The sequence below is a fragment of the Neovison vison genome, chromosome 5 (genome assembly GCF_020171115.1).
Source record: "Neovison vison isolate M4711 chromosome 5, ASM_NN_V1, whole genome shotgun sequence".
NCBI lineage: Eukaryota > Metazoa > Chordata > Mammalia > Carnivora > Mustelidae > Neogale > Neogale vison.
Window position 1 is genome coordinate 84,050,950 of NC_058095.1, and position 12,636 is coordinate 84,063,585.

At 34.0% G+C, this 12,636-nt stretch overlaps 1 protein-coding gene and 1 non-coding gene across 4 annotated transcripts in view; one reads left to right on the plus strand and one right to left on the minus strand.

The window, feature by feature from the left end:
• ZDHHC20 (zinc finger DHHC-type palmitoyltransferase 20) overlaps nt 1-12,636 on the minus strand; it is a 71,073-nt gene that overhangs the window by 42,076 nt on the left and 16,361 nt on the right. For all 3 annotated transcript variants that reach the window (XM_044249407.1, XM_044249406.1, XM_044249408.1), the window contains exons 2-3: nt 4,516-4,542; nt 40-143 (exon numbers count right to left, since the gene is read on the minus strand). In XM_044249407.1, the coding sequence (XP_044105342.1) occupies nt 40-143; nt 4,516-4,542 (131 nt within the window). The remainder of the gene's footprint in view (nt 1-39; nt 144-4,515; nt 4,543-12,636) is intronic.
• On the plus strand, nt 502-608 carry LOC122908025. Its single transcript, XR_006384829.1, has one exon. It is a non-coding gene; the product is annotated as a U6 spliceosomal RNA (small nuclear RNA).

Consider the following 12,636-nt stretch of genomic DNA (forward strand, 5'->3'; position numbering starts at 1 on the left):
TAGCTACAGCATCTGGTAATTTACCAACATTAAATTTACCTCTTTGGAAGGGGAAGCGGGAGATGTGAAAATTGTCATCCAATAGGACCATACAAACATAACAAAGAACAGATGGAAAGCCACAAGGTAAACAACGGCCTTTCCTGGTAAATAAAAACAAATAACATTTCATTGAATCCTGGTGAAAACAGGAAAAAGCATTACATTAAAACACAATATTTAGGGTCAGGAGGCTTAATCCAATAAATACCTTAATTAAAACCTACCAAAGACATCAAATTTATAAACTCCTTTATCTGAATGACCTACCATTACAGATATGAAGAAACATTGAGTTCCTGTATTTAAGGGTTATCAGCCTGGTTTATAAGTAAGTAAAGACTATAATCTGGATTTGATATTATTGAACTACAGAACATTTAAGTTGAAACACCTCTTTCATTCACTAAATTTCAAGCTCTTCCTACCAGTTTTTAAATGACTTAAAAATTATTTAAGACAGTGCTCACTTCAGCAGCATATATACTAAAACTGGAACGATACAGAGAAGATTAGCATGGCCCCTGCACAAGGATGACACGCAAATTCACGAGGCTTCCATACTTTTTCCAACACCAAAAAAATTTATTTAAGACAGATTCCATCACCATGAACATTAAATTCAAGGAACTACAAACTGAAAGTAATAAAGGAAGTTCCCCCCACTGTGAATAATGAGTAATCTAAAAAACTCAGTTCCTGAATTAACCAGAAACATTATGCTAGATTTCATTCTCCTTTCAACATAGGCTAATGAAAAATTTTTAGCCATTTAAAATTTCTGCAATAACTGTTTCACAAGTGGATTAGTGTAAACATTGTAACATCTTTAACTCCAAATATTAACTCATTACTGATATAACTTAGAGCTTTTTGTTGTGTTCTATAGTTTGTTTTTTTTTTTTTTGAAAGAAGCAGGACTGATTTCTACAGGAAGAAAGAACTATCTACCAGGTGCTTAAATTTTTTCTTTGGAATGAGGCACATACAAATCCACTGAAGAAAACAAAGCAGACACAAGCTTCGAAGTTTGAAATTCTACTCATTTTTTTAAGCTCAGATCAAATATTACTTCTTGCGCATAACCCTTCTCCATTACTTTTAGAATTCATTACCTCCTTATACTATACTGCCCCTCAATATGCTCAGACTTCAAATAAAGCACTTAATTTGTTTTATTAAAGTTAGTTGCTTAATATTGATGACCTAATACATGCAAACAGTGCCTGGCACATAATTAATCCTTAATAAATACTGGCCATTTTAAAAAAGTAATCTCTACACCCAATTGGGGTTCAAACTCAAAACGCTGAGATCAAGAATCACACGCTCTATTGACTGAGCCAGTCAGGCACCTCAATACTGACTACTATTATTATTAATATCCAAGAACCTTTCCTCTCAAAACTACCCAAGAACCTTTCCTCTCAAAATCTGGTTCTTTTTGCATGTTCCGTATTACCATGTTTCCCAAGTTTAAGGAATCATAAAAGTTTTCACTGGTCCACAGTGAAATGAACACTAAGAACAAGGTAGTGAAGTTTTTATAAAGCTAAGATGTATTCAATTCAAAGTATTATCCTTCCTTTCATCTGAGGTTATTTCTCCTTTCACTTTGGTTTTAAAAAATGTTCTTTTTAAATAAAATAATGATTAAAAAAATCAACTTGTTGGACCCAGCCTTTTCTTTTACAATTACATTGGGGGACATATGGTCTAAGAGAACAGAACTGCAAGTCCCACAGGAAGCCAGGGCCCAGTAACTCTTCACATTGCACAGCTAATCAACACAAAGCTCCTCAAATTCTAGTTCCTCTCTCATTATTTTCACTGCCAGTGTAACAGCTCATAAACTGTTGCTTAACTCGTTTGATCACTGCAAAGGCAACTGGTCTTCCTCCCTCCAGTCCATCTCAATGGCCAGTATAAATGTGTTGTTCATAGTTTTCTACTCCACCTTGGCTGTGATATTCCTGGGAAATAACTCCATGTGTATAACTCATGACTGATGAATACACTATAAAACACTGGGACTTCCTGGTACCATATTTGACCGCAGCTAATCAAATCACTACTTCCACCTACCGAAGGCCTATTAGAAGGTATATAATGATGTGGACCTTATTTCTAACCCTCACTGTAGTCCTGTAAGGTATTCTTTTAGTTTACAAATGTGAAAACTGAGGTGCAGAGAATTTAATATCCTGCCCAATGTCACTTAGTAAATGATAAAATCAGGATTCAAACCCATATCTGCTTGATAAAAACCCAAGGTTCTTTTCATTATGTCATACCTAGAAGTATCTTTTCCTCCATTTTACTCATCATCTTAGTCGTCACATCTTATTTCAGAGCAAATATCTGATACCAAGACAAAATCCTTACCAAAACTTCCTTCTATCTTCAAATTTGCTTTCTTTTCATGTCCACTAAAGCTGATTATCATCCTCACTGAAAATTTTGGCTTCTCAAAATCTGCATTCTCTACTGTCTCCATTCCCTCCAGGGTAAACCTCATGGTCTACTTAATGGATTCAGTATCATTCCTTCATTTGATCTTCCTTTGGAAAAGTATACTGGAGCTCAGTCTCCTACCATTATATGAACACTGAGGTCATTTACCGAGTTTGCAATACTATTTTCACCTAGCTCACTTCACTTTTTAAAATTTTTGCCTGGCCTCCATATTCAATCAAGTTTGTCAATCCTCATCTGTAATCTATTGTAGAGTTTCAAGATAAATGGTAACCTTGAGGTACTTTAAAATTCTTAATCATTTAGTTATTTACAACTAAGGTTAGCCTATTAAACAATATACTTAAAAAATATTTTTTAAGACATTTAAAATATTTTTAGAGTATTTCTGCTCTCCATAGGTCCAAAAACAAAATGGTTGTCTGCTTTAAAAAAATCTTAATACTCAGTTAAAAAAAAACTGATAAATCTCTTAGCATCATGCCTGGAATGTAATAAGTACTTAACCAATGGAAAATATCAAATTATAATGTAAAGAATAACAGGAAATACTGCTTTTACATGAATTTGAAATAATGTTAATAAGAAAACTTCTGATCACATATATATGCTATAAACCACTGGTTAGAAATAATAGATAAAGGGGTGCCTGCCTGGCACAGTCAGCTGGGAGGACAACTCTTGGTTTCAGCATGGGTTGTTATCTCAGAGTCCTGGGATCAAGCCCCATGTCAGGTTCTGTGCTGAGCATGGAATCTACTTGAGGTTCTCCCTCTCCCTCTCCCACTCATGCGTTCTCTCTCTCTCTCTCAAATAAGTGAATAAATCTTAAAAAAGGGAAGTAATAAAGTAGATATAGCTAAAAGTGCAGCATAGATTACAAAACAGAAATACTATGAACAACAAAAAAAGAAGTCATAAAAGCTTAATGAAACAAATTAAATCAAAGCAAAAAAAAATCTGAATCTACAAATCAAAAAATCTGATTAAAAAATCACCTGTAAATGAATTTAAAAAAACAAAAAACAAAAAAGCAAAACAACTTCGTCAAAAGACTCTTTGAAAGACATGGGGAAAACAGCTCTAAGAAATAATGAGAAAAGTTAGATGTTCCTTCATAAGTACTTCAGAAATTCTCTGCTTTCTGTTTATGTATTTTCACATACAGAAAACAGTTTTGATTTAAAGGGAGAAAATCAATCCTACCAAGAATTAGTCTATATTTATTCCTCCTCAACCCTGGCTAGAATTGAGAAATCAGATTCAAAGGCAACTTGAGATTTACATGCTTAATGCCTAATTATTTCCAATAAGAATAAATATTAATTAATGATTTCTAACTATTCAACTGTTTTAGAAATCCCCTGGATTTTCATATCTCAAGTCAAATTTCATTTTTGAAATTTGATCTCAACAGACTTAATATTTTCTTTTAGCTTGGTGAAATTCTGAGCGATGAATTTTTCCCTCTAGGCATTATCTCATTACCTAGTCCTTATAAAAAGTAGGATTCCCTTCCAAAATGAACTAGTAATACAGTTTACAAATTTACAGTCTGGTTATTTTGTTAAATATCTGTGAGTAGTAATGTACTATTTTTAACAAATATATAAATAAGAGAACCATTGATAAAATTTAGGCATCATGAAACAAAATCTGCTCCTCAATCCTAGCTAGAACTGGTATTAAAAACATTTGAGTCACTACTATCAAGCATTCTGAAGAATATACAAGGCATACATATGTACATAAATATATTAGAGAAGTTTGGGTGCTAGATGCCTTACAAAATAACAGCTATTTTAATTTATATAAATAACACAAATGAAAATATATTGAATAGGAATAAACACAATACTAGATCTCTTTTTAATTAACTTTAAAAACATATTTTCTTTCTGAAAACAAAAACACATATAGTCATCACTAAATAAAAAGCATGTGGATCACAATTAGGATATCATAAGTATTTTACTTAAATTGAGACTTAAAGTGTCTTACCATTTTCTCCATTTCCAGAGAGGGTAACTAGAATAGAAGAAAAATACTGAATAAATAATATACTTTAGAACATTTTGTACATACATTTTATTTCAGATTGACAACTCTTCTTAATATCACTTTCAGAAAAATTAAAATTTAGTTATAAAATGTAAACACTAATGCAAATCCAGGATTGCACTTAAAAAACCCTAAAAACACTAAAATGCCAAACATAAAATTTTTATCAACACTGAAATCACATTAAAATTTTTTCAGACCCTCATTAATTTTAAGTCTATCAATATGGTTATAGTTAGGTTTCCTTTAGCTCTTTCCTTATTGCCCTACAGAATGAATAGGACTTTCATCTATGGTGCTCATGTCATCAGTCTGTGATGTACCTCACCAAACTTTGTAAGATCTTACACTCAAGACAACTTGTGTTTTTCTATAGAAAAAAAGTACAGAACTTATCCATGTAATTTTTAGAGTGTTTTTTATTCCTAGCCCAAGACCCTGGGAATTGCTATTTATCCTTTCTCTCCAGATAGTCCTAACGGCCTCTAGGTCCTGTTAATTCTACCTATGCTCTTCAAATCTGTCATCTACTCTCAATTTGTCTCACTGCCTTATTTCAGGCTCTCCTCAAACGTAATAGCTTAAAGAGACTTTCTTTTTTTTTAAAATTATTTTTATTAACATATAGTGTATTATTTGCCCCAGGGGTACAGGTCTGTGAATCATCAGGCTTACACATTTCACAGCACTCACCATAGCACATACCCTCCCCAATGTCCATAACCCAACCACCCTCTCCCTACCCCTCCACCCCCCAGCAACCCTCAGTTTATTTTGTGAGATTAAGGGTCTTTAAAGAGACTTTCAACTATATAAGCTTAATACACCTCATTATAGCAAATCTGATGGCTAAATACACTTCAACACCTCCCAGTCACTTACAGAATAAAGTTCAAAATCTTCAGGGTAGCAACTACAGTCCCTCTATGATCTACAATCTGTCTACCTCTCCAATCTGTCATTTGCCTATACCTGTGGTTCAATTATCCTGAACAAATGGCAGTTTCCTTAATGCAACAAGCAGTTTCATAGGTGCTATGTCTTCCCTACTCATCCTCCAAGGCCCAGTTTAAATAGTCACCTCTGTAAAACTGTCCTGAGTCCCTCTTTAGGCAAAGTACTCATTTATATTGCCACTGTTCATTCTTCCATCTCTACCATGCCGCCTCTTTTTTTTTTTTTTTTTTTTTTTGGTGCAATTACTTGGTAATATGTCTGTCTCACCCTACTGGACTACACAAGTGTGGAATCCTGTCTTAGAATAACAACAACTCAGGGATGCCTGGGTGGCTCAGTGGGTTAAGCCTCGCCTTCAGCTCAGGTCGTGATCTCAGGGTCCTGGGATCGAGCCCCACATCAGGCTCTCTGCTCAGTGGGGAGCCTGCTTCCCCTCTCTCTCTGCCTCCTTGTGATCTCTCTAATAAATAAATAAATATATTTTTAAAAAATTTTTTTAAAAAGAATAATAATAACTCTAACAGTTATTATTAGCTCTATTTGACAGATAAGTAAGCTAAGGCTCAAAATAATTAAATGACTTGCCTAAGGTCACAGAACTAGTACATGCAGTGTAGACAGATATCTGAGCTCAAATCTACCTGGACTTGTGTTCTTTCCTATAGTGTCTCTCACCTTATTCATTGTTATAGTTCTAAAGCCTGGCATACAGTAGCAATGCTTCAGAAATGTTTGTTAATTCGATAACCGTTTTTTACTAAAATCTGTTGATAAAACAGAGGAGTACCCAGACGCTTCCTTAATAAACTAAAATATATCTACTTCAATCCCCAAACCAGCAAAATTTAATGAGAAACACTCAGAGAGTCGTCCCACTAATGGTTAAGAAATAAAATAAGCAAGTTCATGATTTTTTTTTTTAAAAGCATTATTTTAGAGAGGCATAGGGCTTCTTCTCAATCTATCTCAGGTCAGCAGGCAGGTCCCCTCTGGCCTCACAAAGCATTTCCCATTTATGCTAATATACATTAAAAATATAATTTTCAATATTGCCATGCTGTAAAATGATTGGGAAGCACTATACAAGGTACACAATTCTGAGAAATACATTAGTGGTATAAAATGGAAAAGAAGCAAATATATCACTATTTGCAAATTATAAGACTATATGCCTTTATAGTCAAAGAAAACCAACTGAAAAACTATTATAAATAAAAGGTGGTAGTGGTATACTGAAATCAGTAGCTTTCCAGTAAACATGCAATCACTATATAGAAATTGTAACTGAAGTTTAATTTATAAAGCCACCTAAAAAGATAAAATTCCAGAGGCTGACTTAAGAATTGAGCAAGATCTACACAAGAGCTCTGCACAAGGCCTTCACTGATACCACATGGGGAAGGATGCATTATCATTGCCTGGGGGGAGGGTAATGGAAGTCTACCCACTGCCTAGGCCTTCACCTTCTCTGACACCACCCCAGTAGGAAAGTGGGGAGATACAAAAGTAGTGCCTTGTTACAGCTGAGCAAGGGGCAAGTCTAAGCTCATACTCAGCTTCTGCTGGATAAAGTGAGGACAGAGTGCCATTTTCCCAATGTTTCTGGCTGAAGTAGGGCAGTCACTGTCTAGTTTGGTCTTGCTATAAGTTGCTTCTTTCCTGATTGACTAAAGAAAACCAGCCTTTCTTGGGGCTTTTCATCTGTGCTCTTTGGTATTTCCAGGTTGCCAGCTTCTCTAGCATGCAGGATAAGATATATGAGGCAAAAAAGAAAACCCAGGGAATTCACCACCATTACCATTTCTCAGGTACCAAGGTCCCCAGATGATCTGCCTTTCTCTCTCCATGTGTCAAAATTGTCTTGTGCTTGCTTTATGCATAATATCCAAATGTTTTAGTTGTACTTACCAGAAAAAATAGGAAGAGTATGTATTCACTTGTCCTGGAACTGGAAATTCTAATAAATTGTTCTCTTACTGCTGAGTAGTATTCTACTGTATGGAGGTACCACAACGTGTTTAGCTATCCACCAACTGATAAGGCATTTGCTTTCGTTTTTTGCCTATTATATATAGTCCTGTACAAGCCGTTAGGTGGACATATATTTTCATTATTGGGGTAAATACATAGATATAACATTGCTGGATTTATGTTTAACTTAATCAGAAACAGCCAAACTTTTTTCACAAGTTGTTGTATTGTTTTACATTCCCACCAAAAATGTATGAGTTACAGGTTGCTTCACATCCTTATCAACACTTGAAACTGTCGATCTTTAAATTTTTAGCTATTCTAAAAAATATACAGTGATATCTCATTGTGATTTTGTGTTTTCTTAATGACCAATGATGTTGAGTATTGTTTCACATGCTTATTGGCCATCCCCACACCTCTTCTTTGTGAAGTTGTGTGTTGAAATTGTTGGCTACTTTTTAATCATTATTTCCTTATTATTGAATTGTGGGCTCTTTATATACTCTAGATATGGTTCTTTAACAAATATATTCTGCAACTACTTCCTTCTAGTCCCTATTTTGTTTTTTCATTTATTTAGCACTAAGTTTTGAGGAACAGAAAATTTAATTTTAATGAGGTCCCATTTATCAATTTTTTCTTTTATGGTTCACATTTTGTGTCCTTTTTGGGAAATCTTTGCCAACCAAAAGACACAAAGAATTGCTCAGGTTTCCTTTTAGAAGTTTTAGAGGTTTTACATTTAGGTATGTGATCTATTTTAAAAGCTGATTTTTGAAAATATGGTATAAAGGGTTGAGATTACTTTTATTGTATATAGATGGCCAATAGTTCCAATATTGTTAGCTGAAACTCCTTTCTCTACTGAATTGCCTTGGAACTTTTGACAAAAATTAAACTAATATGTGCAAGGGTTTATTTATGAACTCTTTTCTGTCCTATTGATGTTTACGTCTATTCTTATCCCAATACTACAGGATTTGATTACATGTAGCTCTTAGCAAATCTTGAAATCAGATAGCGTGAGTCCTCCAATTTGCTCCTTTTCAAAGTGTATTGGCTGTTTTAGGTCTTTTATATTTCCATTTAAATTCTAAGCTTATCTTACTGATTTCCTTAAAAAAAAAAATGCCTGCTGGGATTTTATCTGGGATTCTGTTGACTCCCTAGATCAATTCAGAAAGAACTGACATCTTTACAATAATCAGTCTTCCATTCCATAAACACAGTGTATCTCTTCATTTCAGATTTTATCTCATCAATACACAAAACTGTGTATGTATTTTGTTAGATTTATTCCTAAAGTAGTTGTTTCTGATGATTATTGTGCTTAAAAAAATTCCAGTTTCTAATTCTTATTAGAAATATAACTGAGTTTTACTGATCTTGTATCCTGTGAACTTGCTAATAAATTCACTTATTAGTTTTTAGTAGTATTTTTGTGTATTCTCTGGAATTTTCTACATAAATGATTTATCTGTTAATTAATAGTTTTAATCCCTTTACTACCTATGTATGTGCATAACACATACTTTTTTTTAAAGATAAAACATCTTATGAGTTCATACTATTAATTCAAATTTAAGTTTGCAAAGTTTTTATCATTCATCTTTTAATTGTATGGGTTTTTTTTGTTTGTTTGTATTTTTGTTTGTTTTTCTTACCACTGAGAATCCTGTTCTCAAGGACAGAAAGGATGAAGAATTAGAACATCATATTCATTTTTTTCTTTTTGTTTTTACTGCTTCAATAATGGGTATGTATAATGTAACAGATTTTATTCACTTTCTTTATCCCATATTGCCCACCCAACAGCCTCAATAATGAGACCAATATGATTACTGAAAATATGATTATTTAAGTAGTTTTTTACATTGTTGTCTATTTTGTAACAGCTATACTATAACTACTTCGTTAGATCATATATCCATTACCAACTATAGCCTCTCTTCCTTATTACTATTACTCATAGGTCTAAGAACATACATATTTAATGTTCATATCAGAGTTAAGTTGACATCTCTGTAGTCACTCTGGTTGTCTAAAATTCATTCCCATTCTCTAGCAAACTAGTTTTATTATAGATACTCAAGTTGTTGAATGTTTTTATGCAGTGATTTGGGGAGACTCAAAAATAATGCACCATTACCATCTCCTTAGAATCTCACACGACAGTTCCTTTTTAAAAAGAACAGGCCAGATGTCTTGTTTCTTTTTGGTGTCCTCGACTTCATCCTCTAACCCCTACCGCAAACTCCTTTTCCTATTATTCCACTCCAAGTCTAAAGGCTTGAATGTAATTAGAGGGTGAGAATGGATAAGAATACTCAGGTATAAACAGGTATAAAGTATTCTGGGCACTGTTCAGCATATGAGGAGATACATTATTTAGGTTTGTCACTATCAGCGATGCTACATTTCAATCACTTAAGGTGGTGACCACCAGGTCTCTCCTTTGTAAAAGTACATTTTCCACTTTAATAATCATAAAAAAAAAATCAAAGTGTTTTGTGAGGTGAAATGTCAGCAGTATGTGAATATCTTCTTCCCCAAAAACTTTTCACCCAACGGTTTTAGCATCCACCGATAATCTGCCTGAATCAATTATTTTGTATAATTTGAAAATCACCATGAAAAACCCTCTATTATTTATTTCTACATTTTCAAGCTGGCATTCTTCTGTAAAGAGCTCTCAACTGCTTCCTAAAAAGGCAGCACAAAAACTTATTTCCCTCTAATTACCCATTTCCAGAATGGGATGCTGGTATAACATTCAACTCCACTCGTAGCAAATAAATTTAAATGTTTGTTTTTTAATATCAATAGGGAAACTTATGGATTTTTATTTATCTAATGTGCATTATCAACTACACTCATTCTTTTTTTTAATAAAGATTTTATTTATTTATTACAGAGAGCAAGCGAGCATGAGGCGGGGAGGGCCAGAGGGAGAAGCAGACTCCCTGCTGAACAGGGAACCCAATGTAGGACTTGATCCCAGGGCCCTGGGATCATGACCTGAGCCGAAGGCAGATGCTTAAATGACTGAGCCACCAGGCACCCTACACTCATTCTTTCTAATGTCTCATCTTTGGTCATTGCTCTTTCAACTGACTCTTGTATCCTCCTGAATCAACTCCATTAAGTCTTGGAGCACTTCCCTGCTGTCTAGCACAAGATATCCCAGGCTCACTTTATATTTTTCCCCACCTCCAGACTTGAAATTAGCCATTTCTCCAAGGGGCATTGGTTGTTTTTTTTTTTTTTTTTTTTTTTAAAGTAGGCTCTACCTCCAGTGTAGGGCTTGAACTCATGACTCCAATATCAAGAGTCATGTGTTCTCCCGGCTGAGCCAAACAGGTGCCCTGCATCTGCTTCCTCTTAATGATATTTAGAAACCAACCACTGAATACCAGGGGTGCTCATAGCTACTGGAGTGTCAGTGCTTTTAAGGCCTTTGGGATGACAGAAGTAGTATTGTGTACCTATTTATATTCACATTGATGCTTCTAATTCAAATAGAACATTATAAAGTTTCTCTTTCTTAGGCATTATATTTGTATCTTTTTGCATTTATATACAATGAAAATCTTAGTTCCTAATTAATTTACTTATTTAGTTATCCTAAAGTATACCTAAAATAGTTTAAACACTGCGTACCAATTTAAATTTTCTTTGCAGTTTTAAAATTTTGTTTTGTTTTGGCTTTAAACTGTATCCCACTAAGGAGTACAATATTCAAAAGTCACTTGAAGTAATTCTTTCCTCTGTGTATAGTACCAACTTCACATAAAATTAAGTTCATTTGTTTCATGATTCCAAATTTTACATTTGCTTTTCCTTCTGTTTTATATATTTTTTGAATATATAAAAAGTATACATGGTTTAAAAGTCAAAACTATATAAAAAGGTACTCAAAAGGCCTAGCTTTCCTTTCTTACCTTCTCACGCAAGGTAATCATTTTTATTAGTTTGCTTTATCCTATTTCTTTCTGCAAAGTAAATAAATGTATTAAATAAAATATTTCTAATTTCTTCCTTTATATACCTATTCCACACTTTGTTTTTCTCACCACACCTCAGACATTACTGCACATTAGTACATAGAGACAATCACTGTGTTTTAAAGCACTGCACAGTACTCCATTGTGTGGGTGTTCCGGTTATATAATCAGGCCTCCACTGATAGACATTTGGGTCCTCTCCAATCTCTACTGCTATAAACAATGTGGCAATGAATAACCTTATACATGTGTTGTTTATTTGTGGAAGTTTATTCTCAGTGTAGATTCCTAATGTGAAATTACTGGACCAAAAGTTAATTTGCCTGGTTTTCCCAAATCCCTGTTATAGAAGTTGTACCATTTTATAATCCTACAGCAATGCATCAAACTGCCTGTTTCTCCATCATCTATCCAATAAAGTGCTTCCAAACATTTTGTTTGGAATGTAATTCCAAATTCGGGGTAGTTTTACTTTGCATGTTCTACAGGAGAGTAAGCATCTTTTCATGTGTTTTATGAGATATTCTTACTTGTTGTTTTTGTGAATTGTTTATGTCACTTTTCCATTTTTTCTGTTGGGCTTTTCTTACTCCCTGGTTATAAGATCATCCACACATGTTTCTTTGTAGTATTTGAATGATTTTATTTTTTACATGCATATGTGGTCCATTTTGAAATTGCAGATTGCAGCATGGGAAAAGTATCAGATAAGCCTGAAAAATCTGGTGGTACCAGAAAGTAAGGAAGGAATAAATGACAGGAACATGTCAAAAGGATACAGAAACCAAACTGAAGGGGCTCCTACTGGCCAAATCTGGGACAATTTGAGCAATAAATGATAGATCATAATCCATAAAAAATAGAATCCACAACAGCATGCAGATGTAAATAAATGACTGAAGAGGAGGGAAAGCTCTTCCTTACAGTGGAATTCTAACTATAAAATGTAGACAAAATCATAGAATTAGAAAAATTACTATTTGACAATCCAAACAATAATAACTGTTTCAAGCAAGAATCTTCAATAGATGCTAAAAAGAGTAAGTTCAAGTAATCAGGAACAGATTTACGGAGTCTCAAAGTATTTCCCCACAAAGACACTTGTCTCAGGTTGGGTTCTCTGGAA